The sequence below is a fragment of the Jaculus jaculus genome, chromosome 13 (genome assembly GCF_020740685.1).
Source record: "Jaculus jaculus isolate mJacJac1 chromosome 13, mJacJac1.mat.Y.cur, whole genome shotgun sequence".
Taxonomy (NCBI): Eukaryota; Metazoa; Chordata; class Mammalia; order Rodentia; family Dipodidae; genus Jaculus; species Jaculus jaculus.
In genome coordinates, this window is record NC_059114.1 from 24,593,360 (window position 1) to 24,614,151 (window position 20,792).

At 51.6% G+C, this 20,792-nt stretch overlaps 1 protein-coding gene across 2 annotated transcripts in view; it reads left to right on the plus strand.

The window, feature by feature from the left end:
• Positions 1 to 20,792, plus strand: part of Rph3a (rabphilin 3A) — a 114,773-nt gene that overhangs the window by 90,467 nt on the left and 3,514 nt on the right. For both annotated transcript variants that reach the window (XM_045131973.1, XM_045131972.1), the window contains exons 11-20: positions 1,879 to 1,965; positions 2,306 to 2,368; positions 3,795 to 4,070; positions 7,975 to 8,054; positions 8,781 to 8,855; positions 11,014 to 11,123; positions 14,121 to 14,247; positions 15,632 to 15,688; positions 16,737 to 16,891; positions 17,161 to 17,242. In XM_045131973.1, coding sequence (XP_044987908.1) covers positions 1,879 to 1,965; positions 2,306 to 2,368; positions 3,795 to 4,070; positions 7,975 to 8,054; positions 8,781 to 8,855; positions 11,014 to 11,123; positions 14,121 to 14,247; positions 15,632 to 15,688; positions 16,737 to 16,891; positions 17,161 to 17,242 — 1,112 coding nt within the window. The remainder of the gene's footprint in view (positions 1 to 1,878; positions 1,966 to 2,305; positions 2,369 to 3,794; positions 4,071 to 7,974; positions 8,055 to 8,780; positions 8,856 to 11,013; positions 11,124 to 14,120; positions 14,248 to 15,631; positions 15,689 to 16,736; positions 16,892 to 17,160; positions 17,243 to 20,792) is intronic.

Here is a 20,792-nt window from a genome sequence, read left to right on the forward strand (position 1 = left end):
ACGTTAGCCAGATGCACAAGGGGGCACACGTGTCTGGAGTTCGTTTGCAGAGGCTGGAAGCCCTGGCGCGCCCATTCTCTCTCCCTCTACCTGTCTTTCTCTCTGTGTCTGTCGCTCTCAAATAAGTAAATAAAAAATGAACCAAAAAACTTTTTAAAAAAATATATAAAAAAATAAAATAAAATAAAGAATGTGGCTTTCAGGGTGAGACTGGACAGAAGCCTCTCCTTGGACTTCCTAGCTATGCAACCTTGAGCAGACTTAACCTCCACTTCCTCCACTGCTAAGGGCCCTGAGCTGGGGGAGAACTCGTGATGAGGCTCGGGATGTGGTCATCCTAAGCTCCCAGTGAGCGACGGCTGGGAGTCTTGCAGCATCTGTCTCTTGTCTCCATCCTTGGATCAAGCCAACCATGCACTCCTGTGGAAACAAAGGGGTTCTCTTAGTATTTATTTTATCTTATTTATTTGAGAGAGACAGACAGAGAAAGAGAGAATGGGCACACTAGGGCCTTCAGCCACTGAAAATGAACTCCAGATACATGCGCCACCTTTTGCATCTGGCTTATGTGGGTCCTAACCTGGGTCCTTTGACTTTGCAGGCAAGCGCCTTAACTGCTAAGCCATCTCTCCAGCCTGGAAATGAAGTCTTATGTCCCCCTGCACAGGTCTTGGCATGGGATGGACATTCAACGAATGTGTGTTGAATGGAGTACTGAATGAGCAAATCATATAGTGAGTGCGTGAATGAATGAGTGAATGAAGAGCCCAGAGGGACAAAGGCAGTGCTGCAGGGCCCTGGGGGACACCTGGGGGTGTGAGGAGCCGCAGGCAGAGAGAGCAAAGTGTCCTCTGCCCTGAGCATCTGCTCAGAACTCAGGGGAGGTGTGATCGAGCCAGTGAGAACTCGGCTTCTCCCTGGAGCTCAGCACGCGGGAAGTGCAGTGTCCCAAGCACCTCAGACACACACTGTAGAGTTTCAGACCCTGCCACTAGCCAGCCACGAGGCACTGGGTAACTCCTTAAGCAGCCCCGCCCCCGTGACTCAGTTCACCCACCTTGAAGAGTCTCGAGTGTAGATTAAATAAGCTCTCATAAATGATGTCCCCAGCACATAGCAAGCCCAGACAAATGATAACTCATTATCTCTACAAGCTGGGTACAGCTGTTGCCTCGATGAGGCATCTGAGGTCCCAAGAGGGTGAGAGAACAGTCCAAGGTCACGCGGCTTCCAAAGGAAAAGGCTGTGCATGCAGCTGTGTGATGACAGATGGAATCTGCCCATGAAAATGAAATGACAGCGCATGACGTGTGCTCTCTGCACACTGCATGAACAGCACTCTCACGGGCTTCATGTCAGCATATGGCCCTCTGACCCCATTTAACCAAAGAGGAAACTGAGGCCCAGAGAAGTCAGGGCGTGTGTGCAAGTCACGTGAGAGGGGAGGATCACAGAACCTGTGTTCCCCTTCCTTTCTCTTTCCCTCCTTCCTTTCCTCCCTTCTTTGTGGTTCTGGTGATAGAACCCAGCGCTTCCCTCATCCAGGCAAGTACTCCACCACTGAGCTCCACCCCCAGCCCTCCTTTTGCTTTTTATTTTGAGGACAAAACTTGCCAAGTTGCTTAGGCCAGCCTTGGGCTTGCTCTTCAAAGTAGCTAGTGGGCAGGCCTGAGCCACCCTGCCGCGCTACCCTGCGCCTCCCAACGGCGGCTCGGTGGCTGGGACTTGCAGGGACCGCACAGGGACAGCATGGGGCGCGCGCAGAGGCCAGGGAACACCTTGACCTCCAATGGAGCCCCAAGCGCCTCCGTGTACATTTGCGGGGGACGTTTGGGAACGTGTGTGGATCACCCTGGCTCCCTTTTCCTTTCCCCACAGGTTTGAGACGGGCCAACTCAGTCCAGGCCTCCCGCCCCGTGCCAGCCTCTGTGCCCAGCCAGATGCCATCTCAGCCTGTGCAGCCAGGTACCCACCCTGGCGTCCCCCAGCAATGACTCCAGTCCCTCCCATGTGCCAAGTGCTCCTCAGACCCTGGAATGGGGGCGCTCTGCACTTGGAGCGGGGAGCTGGGGGTTGAGGGCATCTTGCCCACCATGAAGAAGGGGCCCCAGTGAAGCTCAGGGGAAGTGCAAGATCAGGAAGGTTCCTGTGTCGAGGAGCTTTCTTATGGGTAGGCCTCCAGCTGGACAGCCTTGGGGACCCCCACATGCCACCAGCTGTCCCCATGTCCACACTATTAAACAAGGGGAGAGGTGAGCACCCCAAAGTGTACCCTCACTACCACCTATCTCTCTGTTCCCCGCAGGGCCCCATGGGGGCAGCAGGCCAGCTCCTGGGCCAGCAGGACGCTTCCCAGAACAGAGTGCAGGTAAGTGTGGCTTCCTCCCCGATGGCCCAAGACCTCCACCTCCAAAGCACCCCCACACACACACACTTCCCTGAGAGAGCAGGGCTGCTCAGCCTAAACTCTGAGAGGACTTGTCTAGTGAGGTCGAAAGAGCCCTTCCTCCCCAAACCCTGGACTGTCTACACTAAGTCATAGAAAAAGTCAACTCGGGGAGGCTCACAGCTCAGGCTGCCTGGCATCTCTATCTGTGCTCCTTCAATTCCTGCCGTGTGGCCCTGGGCAAGTGACTGGACTGCCCTGGGCCTTAGCGTCACCTACCAAACAGAGGATCACAGGCTTGTGGGGAAGAGTAAACAAACTGAAACATTAAAAAAAAGAAAAGGAAGCCAGGTATGGTGGCTTACACTTTTAATCCCAGCACTCAGAAGGCAGAGGTAGGAGAATTGCTATGAGTTCGAGGCCACCCTGAGACTACAGAGTGAAATTCAGGTCAGCCTGAGCTAGACTGAGACCCTACCTTGAAAAAACAAAAAAGAACAAAGGTAAAAAAGGTAAACCGGGCGTGGTGGCACACACCTTTAATCCCAGCATTCAGGAGGCAGAGGTAGGAGGATAACCGTGAGTTTGAGGTCAGCCTGGGCTAGAGTGAGACTCTATCTTAAATTTTTTTTTTTTTTAATTAAAAAAGAAAGACAACTTTCACATGGAGCCCGCTTGTAGATGTTAGGCCCACTCTGAGTGATAGCGATGCTCGCTCCCTTCTGGTCCTCTGCTCCATCTCCACCCGCAGATGCCATAGCTATGATATGGCCATTATTTTCCAGTGGGTCAGGTGCTGCTTCGATGCTATGAAAATATTATTTAAAATAATGCCTTCTGGGGGCTGAGGAAATGGCTTGGCAGTTAAGGTGTTTGCCTGTGAAGCCTAAGGACCCCGGTTCAATTACCCAGGACCCACGTAAGCCAGATACACAAGGGGACGCAGGCATCTGGAGTTCGTTTTCAGTGGCTCAAGGCCCTGGTGCGCCCATTCTCTCTTTCTGTCTGCCTCTTCCTCTCTCACACACAAATAAATAAATAAAATATTTTAAAATAAAATAATACCTTCTGCTATGGGATTACCTTCAGATATAGTAACTCCTTCTGCAAAGAAACCAAGGTTCAGAGACATGACGTAACCTGTTCTGGGGCACGCAGCTGAGAAGAAAGCGTATTGCTCTCTGGCTCAAGTCCACATCCACATCACTGACTGTAGCCCTGTGAAGTCTGCTCTGTCTGTATCCAAACTGGCTCCAGGGCGCAGCTGACAAAAGCAGATTCCAGGGCCCCATGGCAAGGCCTACTGATTCTGCATAGCCTGGGAACCTTCGTTTTGGGTAGCTGCCTGGGGCTGTATTGTTAGGAAACAAATTCAAGTGCTTCTTTCCTATCCTTCATGTCCCTACAGAGGTGGCTCCAACTGATCCTGCCTATCCAGGGGTCACCACCTCAGCCCAGGAGGAGAGGACAGGGGGAGCTGGGAGCTTCTCAGCAGCTGGAGCCAGGGAGGACCGAACGCCCCACCCATCAGGCCCCTATTCCCAAGTCCCAGCCACTGCCCCCAAGCCTGCCGTGGCCCCCAAGCCTGCCGTGGCCCCCAAGCCTGCCGTGGCTCCTACGCGCCAGCCACCACCCCAGGAGGAGGAGGAAGAAGAGGCCAACAGCTATGACTCCGATGAAGCAAGTAGGTGGTACCCAAGGGAGAGACACCTGGCGCTAACCCCAGGAGGGCAAGGCAGAGCTCCCGAGTCAGCAGACACACTCCAGCCCCTACCATACGGATCTGAATAATTTTAAAAATTAAAAACATGAATGTGTGTGTCTTGAATTCACAAAACAACACCAACATTTCAAAGATTATATATATATTTTTAATTATATATACATTATATGTGATATATATATATTATATATTTTTAACTAATTATATTTATATTGTGTTTGCAGTACTGGGAATGGAACTCAGGGCTGTGCACATGCTAAGCAAGTGCTCTGCCACTGAGCTACACCCCAGCCCTTAGTTTATGGGTCTTGTAGCCCAGACTGGCCTTGAGCCCACTGTCTTCCTGCCTCCAAGGGCTGGGATGGAAGGTGAGCACCACCATGTGGCTAATTCTAGATTTTTTTGCTTGTGGGTATGTAATGGGGGGGAGGGGTGTATATACACACACCCTTGTAGCATCCCATGCTGTCAGCTACTGGGGACAGAGTCTGTGTCCCGCTTCATCACCCTTCCACCTGTTCTTATATTGAGCCAGAGTCTCTTACTGATACCAGAGCTCTTTGTTTTTTTGTGAGTCCAAGGGATTCCCTAGTCTCTACTCCCCTTTGCAGCAATGGGGTACCAGGCACATGTGGCCATGCCCAGCTGTTTACATGGGGTCTGGAGATTCAAACTTGGGTGGTTTCAGAGCACCTCAGACCCACTTGTGCAAAAAGTGCACCTGAGCCATCTCTCTGGCCCACATAGATTTCTAGATTTTTTTATTTTATTTTTTTTTATTTTTTTATTTTTTTTAGTTTTTCCAGGTAGGATCTTGCTCTAGCCCAGGATGACCTGGAATTCACTATGCAGTCTCAGGCTGGCCTCAAACTCACAGCCATCTTCTACCTCTGCTTCCTGAGTGCTGGGATTAAAGGCGTGTACCATCATGTGAGGGCTTCAATATAGATTTTTTTTTTTTTTTTTGAGGAAAGCCCAGCAGGCTGGCTTTTTTATGTAAGAGAACGAGAATGAGAATGACAGCGAGAGAGAGAGAAAATTAGTGCATCAGGGCCTCCAACCACTATAACCGAACTCCAACACGTGTGCCGGCTTATGCGCATGTGCAACCTTGCCTGCTTGTGTCATCCGTGTGTCGGGCTTATGTGGGACCTGGAGAGCCGAACATGGGTCCTTAGGCTTTGCAGGAAAGTGCCTTAACTGCTAAGCCGTCTCTCCACACACACACACACACACACACACACTGGTGTAAAACACACAGCAGTAAGGTTACTGTCCAAATCGTTTTAACGCTGTGGTCTAGAGACAGTAGCCTCACCCTCAAGTCTCAGCCTGGCTGTTTCTCTAGCTAGAATGAAGACTCCTAATCCCACACACAGCTGTGTGTCTGCGGCTTAATAGTGTTTTTTTTTAATATTTTATTTATTTGCAAGCAGAGAGAGAGAAAGAGAGGGAGAGAATGGGCATTTCAGGGCCTCGTGCCACTGCAAACAAACTCCAGACATATGCATCACTTTGTACATCTGGCTTTATGTAGGTACTGGGGAATTGAACCCTGGTCATTAGGCTTTGTAAGCAAGCACCTTAAATGCTGAGCCATCTCTCCAGCCCAGCTTCCAGCTTTTTATGCAAGGTTTGGGGCTTGAACTTGAGTACTCCAGTTTGAGCACTGAACACTTTATCCACTGAGCCATTTCCCCAGACCCCTGTGGTTTTTCAAAAAAATATTTTACTTCATTTATTTGAAAGGAGAAAGAGAGAATGGGCGCACCAGGGCCTCTGGCCACTGCAAACAGACTCCAGATGCATGTGCCACCTTGAGTTTACATGGGACCTGGAGAATCTAACCTGGGCTTCACTGACAAGCACTTTAACCATTAAGCCATCTCTCCAGCCCAATTATCACATTTTTTTTTTTTGTCATGGTGTCCTTCCTGCCAGGAACAGTTCGAGGCATGTGATATGTGTTCACTAAATCCTTGTGACAAGATATGCGAATGAGGAGCAGAGAGGAGATAGGCTTGCTGTAAACCCCAGGAGTAAGATCAGGACAGGGGCAGATGACTCTGGGAGGGGCCATGCCTGTAGGTTGGGGAAGGTGCAGCTCAGGACAAGGACAGGCTGGGACAAGGCACAGGTAGAAGCAGCCCACAGCTGACAAGGCTGGTGAGCTCTCTCCTCCAAGACCAGAGACCCCTGGCCCTGAGGAGCACTGGGGACAAAAGGAACAGCTGCCAGGTCACCTAGCCTGGCCCCCAACAAATAGCTATAGCCCCGCAATGGGCTGGTGACCCCTCCTCTACTCCCTGGTCGTGTGTGAGCCCAACTGAGTCGTTGGGAGCTTCGAGGCCCACGTACAGAACGGGAGGAGAGAACGCCTCTCCCTAGTGCCTGGGGACCAGGAAGTGGGAGAATGTGGGAAGGCTTCGTGGGAGCATCCGCCCCAGGGCTCAGCTCCACCAGGGTCAGCTGTTTGTACTACACAGCAGTCATTTCTCATGCTGCTCAACACAGAGCAACAGGATGGTGTCTGAGGAAATGGCTAGTAATTTTAAAATCACAGGTTGGGGAAGTGGCTGGGGAGATGGCTCAGCAGTTAAATCACTTGCCTGAAAAGCCTAATGACCCGGGCTCTATTCACCAGTACCCATGTAAAGCCGTGGCACATGCATCTGGAGTTCATTTGCAGTGGCTCCCTCTCTCCCTCTCTCTGTCTCTAATAAATAAATTAAATAAATAAATAAAATTTGAAGGGCTCAGCAGGGCGTGGTGACACACGCCTTTAATCCCAGCACTTGGGAGGCAGAGGTAAGGAGGATCACCATGAGTTCAAGGCCACCCTGAGTGAATTCCAGGTTAGCCTGAGCTAGAGTGAGACCTTACCTAGGGGAAAAAAAAATTGAAGGGCTGGAGAGATGTCTTCGCAGTTAAGGCACTTGCTTGCAAAGCCTAAGGACCCAGGTTCAATTCCCCAGTATCCATGTAAACCAGATGCACAAGGTGGTGCATGTGTCTGGAGTTTGTTTCCAGTGGCTAGAGGCCCTGGTAAGACCACTCTGCCTCTCTCTTTCTCTCTCTCTCTCTAATAAGTAAATAAATATTTTTTTAAATTAAAAATTAGACAGGTGTGGTGGCGCATGCCTTTAATCCCAGCACTCGGGAGGCATTGGTAGGAGGATCGCCATGAGTTGGAGGCCACCCTGAGACTACATAGTGATTTCCAGGTCAGCCTGGGCTAGAGAGAGACCCTACCTCGAAAAACCAAAAAATTTAAATTTAAATTAAATTAAATTAATTAAAAATTGAAAATTAAAAGTGGTCACTAAGCTGGCTGACCCACTGGAACAGTGTAGTGGAGAGAGCATGCTAACATCAATGAGTGCATTTCAAATCAACAAGAGCTCCATGGAAGAGGTGTGCTTGTTGAGTGACTATATGGGTGAATGCTTCCCGGGGGGCGGGGGACTTCTCTAGCAGGTGACATTAAAGCCAGGACGATGTGAGCCCTGGGAGCATGTACAGAGGTTGAGCATCCCAAGCTAGCTGGGCGTGGTGGCGTACACTTGAATCCCAGCACTCAAGAGGCAGAGGTAGGAAGACTGCTGTGAGTTGGATGCCAGCCTGGGACCACTGAGTGCATTCCAGGCCAACCTGGGCTACAGTGAGATCCTACCTTGGAAACCCCCCCCAAAAAATAATAATAATAAAAAGAAAGAAACAGCAAACACTAAAATCCATTAATTCCTTTAGCACACATAGGAATACCCACTGTGCGCCCTGAGCTTTCCATTAGTAAGTACTCAGGACAAGGTTGTTGATCGACTAAACAAATGTTCTTTTGGCTCCCATCTCTGCTCCTCTGCAGCCACCCTAGGTGCCCTGGAATTCAGTCTTCTCTATGACCAGGACAACAGTTCTCTGCAGTGCACCATCATTAAGGCAAAGGTGTGTCTGGGGACCCCTAAGGATGCTCTGGCTTTTTCTCTTTTTTTCTCTCTTTTTTTTAAAAAGATCTTTTTCAAAAGTATTTATTATTTATTTGAGAGAGAGAGAGGCAGAAAGAGAGAACGGCCGTGCCAAAGCCACCAACCACTGCACACGAACTCCAGATGCATGTGCCACCATATGCACCTGGCTTACATGGGTCCTGGGGAATCAAACCTGGGTCCTTTGGATTTGCAGGCAAGCACCATATCTGCTAAGCCATCTCCCCAACCCACTCTGGCTTCTTCTAGAAGACTTAGGTGGGGATAGGTACCAGGCCTGCCTCCCACCGTTGTCAGCCCACGTCAGTGACAGATGAGAACAGGGTAGACATTGGCTGCAGTAAGTTTCCGCAGGGGAAGAGGAGTCTTCTGGGGCGGTCATTTTTCTGTGGCCGTATCCTGGGAGCTTGAGGAGGGTTAGGTGGACTTTGAGGGAGGGGTGGAGGGCCGTACATGAGGCTGACTCCATTCCAGACTCTCGGGGACCCTGGCTGGGACTAGTTTGGAGGAATATGAGGCTCAGAGAGGTTAGGAAACTTGCCAAAGGCCACACAGCTAGGGAGTGGCATATCTTTAAGCCTGTGCATCCAGGGTGGGCTGCGGGGAGGGAAAGATGCCATTGCTTGTGACAGCTGAGCACGCAGCCTGCCCGACGTCTTCACAGCACTGTCTTCTCCTCCTATAGGGACTGAAGCCCATGGACTCCAATGGCCTGGCAGATCCCTATGTCAAATTGCACCTGCTGCCAGGAGCCAGCAAGGTACCCTGGGACCCAGGCACCCAGCAAGTTGGCAGACCTGCAGGGGACTCTGTGCGCTCTCGGCTCACAGCCCGCAAGTGCCCGTCACCCCTGTCCTGTGACTGGCAAAGCCTTAGGGGGAGAGTGGAGGAGGCAGTCTCCCAGTTAGCAGTTACCCTTTTGTTGCTGGGACAAAACACCTGACCGGAGGCAGTTTATGGAAGGAAAAGGCTCATTTCTGAATTATGGGGTTTTGTTTTGTTTTGTTTTGTTTTGTTTTTCGAGGCAGGGTCTCGCTCTAGCCCAGGCTGACCTGGAATTCACTGTGTAGTCTCAGGGTGGCCTTGAACTCACGGCGATCCTCCTACCTCTGCCTCCCGAGTGCTGGGACTAAAGGTGTGCACCACCACGCCTGGTGGCTTGACAGTTTTGAGAGGAAGTTGCATCGTGGCAGGGAAGGAATGGTGGGAGCAGACACCTGGTGTCACATTGTCACATCTGTAGAGAGGAAACAGGGTCAAGTGAGTGTGGCAAGCAGGCCTGAACTACACCTATAAAGGTTTGTTCCCAGCATCACACCTTCTCCAGCAAGACTCCCCCTCCCAAAGACCAAGTAAAGGTTAACTACACGGCTTAATCACAAACACGTGAGACTATGCAGGACATTTTACCTTCAAACCACCACACTCCCCCAACACAGAAACCTGGGGCCCACACACCAAAGACCTGGATGGAGGCCCTTTGCTTGCTCAGACACCTTCCACTGCTTCCCAGGGCTGCCAGCTGCCTGCCCCCTCCATGGTCCTAGGCCCTGCCAGGCACTCCTCAGCTCTCCACACGACAGGCAGCTGTTTCTGATTCGAGCGCCCAGCCCTGCCAATGCTGGGGGATACTGAGGGGACATGTGTCCTTTCCAGCTCCTCTCTGAGCAGTCCTCTGTTCCAGGACTGATTCCTGTCCACACAGCCCTGCCCAGAGGGTGGCTGAAGATGGGAGTCAGCCTCCTGGCATCCACGCTGGGCTCTGTTGTGACCGTGTGATATGGAATTCCCGGGGATAGGGGATGAGTGCTCAGCTACATGTTCCTGGAACAATGCCTGCTAAACACCACTGCAGATTCAAAATGTCCAATAGCCTAAGAGAGAATGTGCGCTCTCTCTCTCTCTCTCTCTCTCTCTCTCTCTCTCTCATGCATGCACACACACACAGCCTTGCTCTTATTTTCTTTAATTCAATGAAAATCAGTCTTGTCCCTAGCAATGGCCAGTGTGTAACACATGGTGTCTCCTTCAATCCCCAGTGACATGTACCATTGAGATACATTTCTTTGTCCACTGTTACGTCCAAATCTTCCTGGCCAAAAACTCCAACCACTCATTTATATGTAGATTTCACCCCTGGCCCGCTTTTTGTATATGTAATTGCATTTTTTAGCCTTCTCTCTTGGAGTAAGATGGAACTTCCCTTCTACCTTCAATAACTTCCTTCCTCCACAACAGTGCCTGGTTTGGAAGTTCATCCCAGCAGCTAAGGCTCACTCCCACAGAGTAAAATGAAAAAATTTGTAATAGCTTCAAAGAGGCCAGGCTTATAACCCCAGGTACTTGGGAGGCTGACACAGGAGGATCTCAAGTTCAAAGACAAGCTGAGCAGCTTTGTGAGATGTTTGTCTCAAATATTTAGAAAAGTTAAAAACCAGGGACAAGGACTAAATATATAGCTTAATGGTAGAGCGATTGCCTAGCATGTGGAAGGCTCTGGGTTCAATGCCCAGAATTACAAGAGAAAGGGAAAGAGGGAGGGAGGCTAGTTAACTTTGTGTCCTCTGAGGAATTACAAGCATTCAAGATACTGTTTGGTGAAATAAACAGGCAGTCATCCCAAGCTAACTAGCCCTTGAGTGGGCCAACTATTCTACCTACAAGTGATCTTTTGCATTCTCAAAGGGTATATGTCACTGAAGATGGCTCTCTTTCATAGTTCAAGGTGGGGCACAGTGTATGGCATTGTTCCATTCATCTGGAGCCCCATTTCTGAGATGTACTTGGGAACAACTGAGGCCCTAGCCAGCCCTGTGGGGTAATCCCTGCCCCGCCCAAATCAGCTCAAAGGGAGGGGCCCCAGGGTCAGCCCTCCTGACAGGGAGTTTGTCTGTCTGTCTGCTTCTCGGGTGCTCTAGTCCAACAAGCTTCGTACGAAGACTCTACGCAACACCCGGAACCCAGTGTGGAACGAGACCCTGGTCTACCATGGCATCACCGAGGAGGACATGCAGCGAAAGACCCTCAGGTGCCCACGCAGCGGCCTGGGGAGCGGGGACAAGCTCTGCGGAGCTGCGGCATGAGTTCTGCTTCCCCATCAACAACTCTGCCTGGGTTTATTTTCCTTTTGTCATTTTATAAAAACGGTATCGGAAGCCGGATGTGGCAGCACACAGCTTTAATCCCAGCACTCGGGGGCAGAGGTAGGGGGATCGCTGCAAGTTCAAGGCCAGCCTGGGACTATAGAGTGAGTCCCAGGTCAGCCTGGGCTGGAGCGAGACCCTACTAGAAACAACAATATGTATGTGGCCTAAGGAGAAAGCTCAGTGTGTTTGCCACACAAGCATAAAGACCAGAGTTCAAGTCCCCAGAACCCACATAAATGCAGGGTAGGTATGGCGGCCTGTCTGCAATCCTAGCACTTGGGAGGTGGACACAGCGGGTCCCTGGAGCAAACTGGCTAGCTCTACTAGCCACACCAGTGAGCCCTGGGGTAAAGCGAGAGACTCTGCCTCAGTAACTAAAGTAGAGAATGATGGAGGGACATGCGCACACACACGCACGCGCACACGTGTACACAACGCACATGCACACTGTAATAGTTACCTTCTCATTCCTGGAATAAAGCACCCGACCAAAGCAGCTGACGGGAGGAAAGGGTTTATTTTGGCTACAGTCTCCAGGGGAAGCTCCGTGATGGCAAGGGAAAGCATGGCATGAGCAGAGGCTGGACGTCACCTCCGCCACAGCAGGTGGACAACAGCAGCAGGAGAGTGAGCTGAACTAGCAAACCTCAAGGTCCACCCCCAGGGACACAAGGCTCTAGCAAGGCTGCACCTCCCAAACTGCTATCAGCTGGAGACCATGCACTAAAACACATGTTTCTGGAGACATCCAAACCCCACACCACATGCACACCCATGTGCAACACTCACACTATATGTATTTATGTATGTGTGTGTATGTATGTGTGTATATAATTTCTAGTAGAAACTTCTGAAAACATATATGGTCAGCTCTCAGTGCCTAGGGGTTCAATCTCAGGCCCCCCATGAACAACCAATCCCCAAGTTCTTCTTTTTCTACATGACACAACAAGGTGTTTGCAGAGACCCTGAACAAGGGTTTGAAGGCATCGCTAGATGACTTATATAATATCTAAGGTGAGTTCTGTGTGCATAGCTGGCAGACTGCCTCATCTAGCTCGTGGCCAGGATGGTTGTGGATGCAGCTAAACACAGAATCCTAAACTTACTTCAAAACATAGAGTCAGGGCTGGAGAGATGGCTTAGCGGTTAAGCGCTTGCCTGTGAAGCCTAAGGACCCCGGTTCGAGGCTCAGTTCCCCAGGTCCCACTTTAGCCAAATGTACAAGGGGGCGCACACATCTGGAGTTCGTTTGCAGAGGCTGGAAGCCCTGGCGCGCCCATTCTCTCTCTCTCCCTCTATCTGTCTTTCTCTCTGTGTCTGTCACTCTCAAATAAATAAATAAATAAATAATTTTTTAAAAATTTAAAAAAAAAAAACAAAAAACATAGAGTCAGGCGTGGTGGCACATGCCTTTAATCCCAGAACTCGGGAGGCAGAGGTAGGAGGATCTCCGAGAGTTCAAGGCCACCCTGAGACTAGAATTAATTCCAGGTCAGCCTGGACCAGAGACTCTACCTCAAAAAACCAAAAAAAAAAAAAACCAAAATAAAAAACCACTATGAGACTGTGTGCGCGCACGCGCATGTGTGGTGCGTGCACGTGTGTATGGAGATGCATGTGCCTCGTGTACGTGATGTGGAGGCAGAAGAGGGTGTCACGTGTCCTCCTCTTCTGTTCTTCCATCTTGTTTCCTCGAGACAGAGTCACTCATTGAACCTTTTCCTTACACCAGTTTTTCAGTCAGATGGGCTGACCAAGGAGCCCCGCTGGCTCTCTTGCCTCCACCACCCCCAGCACTGAGGTTACAGGCATGCAGAGCCACACCTGGCTTTTTTTTTTTTTTAATTTTATTTATTTATTTATTTGAGAGCGACAGACAGAGAGAAAGACAGATAGAGGGAGAGAGAGAATGGGCGCGCCAGGGCTTCCAGCCACTGCAAACGAACTCCAGACGCGCGCGCCCCCTTGTGCATCTGGCTAACGTGGGACCTGGGGAACCGAGCCTCGAACCAGGGTCCTTAGGCTTCACAGGCAAGCGCTTAACCGCTAAGCCATCTCTCCAGCCCCACACCTGGCTTTTTATGTGGGTGCTGGGCTTCAAGCTCAGGCCCTCATGCTTATGTAGCCAACACTTGAGCCATCCCTCCAGCCCCATATTATAAAAGTGTTTTGTGATTTTTTTTTTCCTTTTCTCTTTTGTAACTTGACTGAGTGACTCTAAACATGAGCTTTTTGATGACAGCACCATGTCACAAGGCCAGAAGGTTGGGCATCGCTGGGAGGGACTAATGACAAGGAAGCGCCCACACCTCCCCAAGGGTGACCACATTCCCCAAATGCAGTGCTCACACTGCAGCAGCTGCATGTGCTAGAAATCCTGCAGACAGACTGCAGTGCATAGAAGCGGCACAGAGAAGAGACAGTCAGGTGTGGCGATGCATGCCTGTGATCCCAGCACTCAGGAGCCCGAGGCAGGAGGATCACGAGTTCAAAGTCAGCCTCAGCTAGGTAGCAAGATGCAATCTCAAGAAAAATAAAATAAAATAGTTTACACTGCATGATTCAAGGTCAAGTACAGGACAAGTGACTCCACTGAGGCAGAAGTCAAGAGTGGTTCTCTCAGAGCAGGAAGAACCCCGAGGGTTTCCAGGTACTAGAATGTTCCACGTTATGATTCCTCAGGCTGCGAACTCGGGCTCACACATCTGGCACAGGCAAGTTCCATGGCCTTAGAGAAGAAAGGGAAGCTCGGTGCGGTGCTGGGAGGCCCACGACGAGGACGTCGCCTTGTCCCCACACGCCATGCACCCCAGCCCACACAGCCCGGGGCACTTAAGGAAGCTCAGAAACTGTTTTCTCCCCACGCCCCATGGCAGGATCTCCGTGTGTGACGAGGACAAGTTCGGGCACAACGAGTTCATCGGCGAGACCAGGTTCTCACTCAAGAAGCTCAAGACGAACCAGAGGAGGAACTTCAACATCTGCCTGGAGCGGGTGATCCCGGTGAGCACGTGCCCGGGGGGAGGCCGTCTGCCTGTGGTCAACACTGCAGGGGGCTTCCGTGGACACCCGAGCCCCGTGAGGGTATCCACAGGCACCCGAGCAGCACACCAGGCTGGGGGCCAAGGATGTGGCTCAGTTAGTAGAGTGCCTGCCTAGCGTGCATGAAGTTCTGGGTTCTATCCCAGTACCACACAAACAGTCATGATGGTGCAGACCTGTGGTCCCAGCGCTCAGGTGGTGGGGGTAAGAGGATCAGGAGTTCAACATCATCCTTGGCTACATAGTGAGTTCCAGGTCACGAGACTCTGTCTCTAGATAAATAAATTAAATACATACATACATGCCAGGTAGACTCAAGGCCTGTTTGACATGTGGGGCAACTTGAGGTGGGGAGCGAGTGGCCAGAGTTAACCTCCAGGCAAGAGCTGTGATCTCTAGCCATGAGGAGAGCCCAGCTCCTATGCAGCCACCAGCTGGTCCTCTGGGCAACAGCCAGGTCCCCACAGGGGAGGGAGGGACACCCCACAGCCCCTGCGTGCCAGATAGCCAGCCCCGGGCCCAGCACAGGGCACTATACCATGCTTCTACAGGAAAGCACCAGAGTGACATGCACCAGAGCGAGTGGACAAGTAGGTCACGGAAGGCAGCCCTGAGTGCGAGGTGTCTCCTCGGGTCCTTGCCTGCTGGCAGCCGGTCCTCCAGACTTGCTTCCTGCCCCTTGCTCCACAAGCCCGGCTGGGCAGGCTCTTGTCTGAATTGCCAGTTCCTGGGCCTGCCTTAGTAGGGCGGACACAGCTGCCCTGAGACATGGGGGTGGCCGGGGACACAGGAGGTTTCTGGGGGCGGAGCAGAGCGCTGCAGACCACCTCCTTGCACCAGCTCCCCCACAGTGCTGTGCTGAGCGTGGGGACCCCATCTGTACGACCTCCGCTTTCCAGCCACCCCACCTCTGAAGTGGAGGTGGCCTTTAACAAACGGTTTGCCAACCGTGTCTCTCAGAGCCTTTGGGTCCACTGAAAGGGACCTCAGAACCACACAGAGAGAAGCATCTGCAAGACCCCTGAGCCTCTCGACCAAAGCAGATGAAGGAGTATAGTGTGTGGGTGGGCGGGGGGGCACTCTCTGACACTCAGGCAATCCACTTGTCCGCTCTGACCCGGCTGTCCTCTTCTGAGAGCCGAGGATTGTAAGAGAAGTCCCATTCCCGGCTGCTGTGTATCAGCCTGTCTCCACGGTCATCGTCCATATAAGTTATCATGAAGGGACGAGTGCAGAAGGTGCCGCTGTGTTTGAGGACCTTACAGCTCTGCATGCTAATGGTGGTCCCTCCTTGGGCAGGGAGAGGTGCTCACAATGTTACCTTTCCTCCTGTCTCCTCCCATAGATGAAGCGTGCAGGGACCACCGGGTCAGCCCGTGGAATGGCCCTCTATGAAGAGGAGGTGAGCAGGCATGGGGGGTAGCCCCGGCCACGCCTAAGACAAGACCAGCGGTCCCCACCTTTTTCTCCTCTTCATTCCTGATCCTGCGCACTCTTGCTTCCACAATAGCCTCCTGCTGGCTCACCAGGAGAGCCTTTTGCTCCCAGGGTTAGACCATGAGGCCAGGGGCTCTCCACACCAAGGAGCGGTGGCCCATGCTCATGAGTGACTGCTGCTGCAGGCTCTACACGAGCAATAGCACGCTTGCTTCTTTGTGGGGACGCCGGGCCAGCTCTACCAGCTGTGTGCCAGCACTGTGTCTGGCAGAGGGGACTGAATTTCAGGTCTTCTACCTGGGCCACTGGCATGACCTCAGGGTGCTCACTGTGAGGAGGAGTTAAGAAGTTAAGAGAAATCTGAAATCAGCCAGGGTCAAATTCAGTCCTGGGTCCGTCAAAGTCAATGACCAGAGACTCAAGGGCAGCCAAGGTTCTTAGAGTCAGGGCACCGTCCATGCCTAACTCAGAAGAGCCGCCACCCCATGCGCGGGACCCAGTCAGGGCTCCCTAGTGGGGCGGAGACATCTGCTGTCTGCAGTGCTGACCGCCCCTCCTGGCCCTGTGTGCTGGGCCCTGGCCACAGGGCTTTCCTCCAGTGCCCAGCCAAGGGCTGAGGTGTCTGCTGTCCCCCTCTACAGACCCCTCGGGCCTGGGCTCTTTACCCAGGCTCCCTCACAGCAAGGTTGTGTGGTGTCTTTGGTGCTGATCTCATCCACTCGCTTTGTGGCCCTGAGCCTGACGGTGGGGGCGGGGGGGGGGGGGGCTTCCACTTGTTGGGAGTGCTGGCGGGCTGGGGAGGAGGCCCGCAGGGCGTCTCCTGTCCCGGGTGCTGATCCTAGCACCCAGCCCAAGGATTTTCCCACGTCTCTCCCCACCCCACACACACATATAATGCTGGCCGTGGTGCCATCCCCTGGGCCTCTTTCCCAAAACAGCTGCCCTCTGGTGCCCTCCTTCCTCATCGCCCGCCCCTCCTCCCAAGCCCCACACTGCTGTCCCCCACCCCACAGCAGGTGGAGCGGATCGGCGACATAGAGGAACGCGGCAAGATCCTGGTGTCCCTCATGTACAGCACGCAGCAGGGGGGTCTCATCGTGGGCATCATCCGCTGCGTGCACCTGGCCGCCATGGACGCCAACGGCTACTCAGACCCATTCGTCAAGCTGTGAGCCTGGGCCCTGGGAGCAGGGAGGCACGGGGTGCAGATCCCAGGACAGGGAGGGGCCCGGGACACTTCTAGTTCACGGTCACATGTGACCCAGGGCTCGAGCATCGAGCTGTCCTGGCCAGAGCTGCCTGAGGATGTGAGAGGAGGAGCTGTCCCGCAGGGCTCGCGCGCGGATTCCACGGGCCCAAGGTGCGGGGCTGGACCTGCCCTGGGCCAAGGCATTGCCAGTGTCAGGTCGCTTTCTAAGTCACTGTGTCTCCTTCCAGCTGGCTGAAACCAGACATGGGGAAGAAGGCCAAGCACAAGACTCAAATTAAAAAGAAAACGCTAAATCCTGAGTTCAATGAGGTAAGGTCACCCCCCATTCTTTTTCATGCTCCGAGAAATCTCCTGTGAGAGAGAGAGAGAGAGGAACAAATTCCTATTAGAATTTTGAGAATTGCTTCAAGAAAGCTTTTTGTTATAGATGGACCCGAATTACCAAAAGGGGAGGGGATGCATTCCCTGTCACTGGGGGAAATCAAGCCTAAGACAAAAGCCCACAGATTAGAAATGTGACAGGAGGGAAAGATCATGACATCAAAATAAAAGAGAGACTTATTGAGATGGGGAGGGGATATGATGGAGAATGGAATTTCAAAGGGGAAAGTAGGGGGAAGGGAGGGTATTACCATGGGATATTTTTATAATCATGGAAAATGTTTTAAAAATTTGAGAAAAAATAAAATAAGATACAAAAAAAAAAGAAATGTGACAGGGAGGAAGCTGAGTTTGGAGGGAGATGTCATGATGTCATCTTTAAGGTCTTTGTTGCTATATGTAATCCACAATGAAGACACCTAAGGGCATGAATGAGGGCAGGGATGCCCCTTACCATCCCCTGAGGCTGCCCTCTCCCGTGCCCCCACCACACCCTGGCCAGCCTTAGGTCACGATTAAATGCATCTGAACCTCCCCACCTCGGCTCTGACCCTGGGGCTTCACGCCTGGACTGTCGCAGTGCACTCATGTCACTTCCTGACACCGCCTGCAAATAAATGCACACTCTGTAAGGCACAAATATGAATGTGTCATCCCCTTGGTTAAGTAAATCAACAATGGCTTCCTAATTTCTCGCTTCGACAATCCGTACCTTTAGAGTCACCTCAGCCCCTGCCCTGTCTCCTGCGCCCCACCTCACACTCCACGCCCGGTCCTCGCTGCTCACTTTCCTGTCCCTCTTACCTCTCTGACAAACCCCTATGCATCCCTCAAAACAAAGATACGTGGGACCTCCTACAAACAAGCTTCCCTAGCATTCCAGGGTGCACATCCCTCCACCGACACTGGACCTCTGAACCTGGAAGACCTGTGGTGAGCCGGGCAGGCATGAGGGGTCCCGAGATGTTTATTTCATGAAGGACCGAACGTGGAAAAGAATGGAGAAGTAGGGGAGTTCTGATGTGACCCACTGGGGCAGTCTCCATCTCAAACCCAAAACAGAGACAAAACTCACACGCCAGGTGCCGGGACATGTGAGGACTGAGTAGGACCCTGTCCCTGAGCCCTGGCCTTGCCCGGAGGAGGCAAAAGTCCTGTCCTAACCTCCACTCTGACCCTGATGCAACACTTGGCTCTTCAGAGATTTATGTGCGTGAGACCAGCTTTCTTATTGCACATACTTGACCTCAGCGTTCCCACTATTCCTGGTGACACGTGTCCATCTCAGAAGTTCACTTCTTGGGAATTTTTCCAACTACCTCACTATGGAGGGACACAAGGGCCACTGATGGCGCCGTGCTGCGAACCACAGTGAAGCTGGAAGCCACTGAAATCCTCTGCTGTGCGATCAGATCCAGCACAGCTCAGGGTGACCGTCCTGGTGCCGGAGGGGCTGGGGACATGGTTCAGGGGCAAAGTGCCTGCTGTGCTGGCATGAGGACCAGAGTTCAGATGCCCAGCACCCACCTAACAATACCAAGCATGGTGGTGCACACCTGTGATCCCAGCATTGAGGGGGTGGGGGCAGAGACAGGAGGGTCCCTGGGGCTCACTGGCTGGCTACTCTAGTCACATCAGTGAGCTCTGGGTTCCGTGAGAGACCCTGTCTCAAAGACCAAGATGGAGAGCTGTAGTGGACAGCCTCAGGTCACTGGGATGAACTTCCAAACCAGGCACAGTTATGGAGGAAGGGATATTTGTTGACGCTTATAGATCCGCAAACTGGGAAATGGCTTAGCGGTTACAGCATTTGGCTGTGAAGCCAAAGGACCTGGGTTCGAATCCCCAGGATGCAAGCCAGATTCACAAGGGGGCGCACATGTTGGCTAGAAGCTTATTGATCCAGGGGAAGTTCCATAATGGTGAAAGAGGCTAGGCTGCTTTCAAAGAACCAAGCAGAGAGAGAGGAACCAGCACCACAGCAGCACAAGGCGCACACTTTAGGAAGTCCAGAGGGCTCAGGCACTTCCTATGTTTACACTGCAATTCCAGATCCGCATGGGCACCGTTAGAGCTGGACAGCAGGATCCACCCACACTGGAATTCCAGATCCGCCCGCACCCCTTAGGGCTGGGCTATAGGATCCACCCACAGTGACGCTTCCTCCAGCCAGGTGGCTGCAGACCTCAATTACAAACCGTAACAAAATCCTAAATATATTGGGATCATCCATTCAAGCTACCACAGGAGCAATAGAGGAAGACCCTCCATTGTAAATCTCTGGCTTCCATATGTATACATACACATATGTCCACACTCACACAAAGAAAATGGTGATGTAACAACATTTTTCAAACTTTTGAGACAGATGGCTCAGTGGTTAAGGACTAATGACCCAAGTTTGATACTCCAGTACCCACATAAAGCCAAATGCACATGGACAGTTGGCTTAGCGGTTAAGGCGTTTGCCTGCAAAGCCAAAGGATCATGGTTTGACTCTCCAGGACCCACATAAGCCAGATGCACAAAGGTGCACATGCTCTGCAGCTCATTTGCAATGGCTGAAGGCCCTGACATGCCCATTCTCTGTCTGTCTCTGTCTCTCTCTCTCTCTCTCTCCCTCTTTCTCTCAAATAAATAAATAAAATATATTTAAAGACAGGAGCACAAAGTAACACGTGCACCTGGAGTTCATTTGCAGCAGCTGGAAGCTCTCAAGCGCTCTCTCTCTCTCTCTCTCTCTCTCTCTCTCTCTCTCTCTCTCTCTCTCTCTCTCTGCCAGGCATAGTGGCACATGCCCTTAATCCCAGCACTCAGAGTTAGGAGGAGTGCTGTGAGTTTGAGGCCAGCCCAAGACTACATAGTGAATTCCAGGCCAGCCTGGCTGGAGTGAGACCCTACCTTGAAACATCAAAACATCAAACAACAACAACTATATATACATATTCGGAATGACTTCATTTGTTAAAGACACCGGCCAGTCTGAACATACATGGGTACCTAGTGACCTTGAACAGTTGGACTATTTTTTGCTTCCTTAATCCTTTGAACAATGAATATGAGTGAATTTTACAATTAGGAAAGTTTTGTGTTTTCTTTGTTTTTTGTTTTTTGGTTTTTTTTGGGGTTTTTCGAGGTAGGGTCTCACTGTAGCCCAGGCTGACCTGGAATTCACTGTGGAGTCTCAGGGTGGCCTCGAACTCACGGCAATGCTCCCACCTCTGCCTCCTGAGTACTGGGATTAAAGGCGTGAGCTGTTTTCTTTTCTTTCTTTCTTTTTTTTTTTTTTTTTTTTTTTTTGAGTGAAAGTAGAGGAGTTTATTACCCAGGGGCCAAGAAGCTTAAGGTAGCCCTCCAAAGAAGCTTTGGCCCCAAGCAGAGATTTCTTTTCTATTTTATAGTTTTCATAAAGTGAATAAACAAGGCATGGCAGTTTGCATATCAGTCATTTCTGTAGTCAGGCCACACTAACAATGGA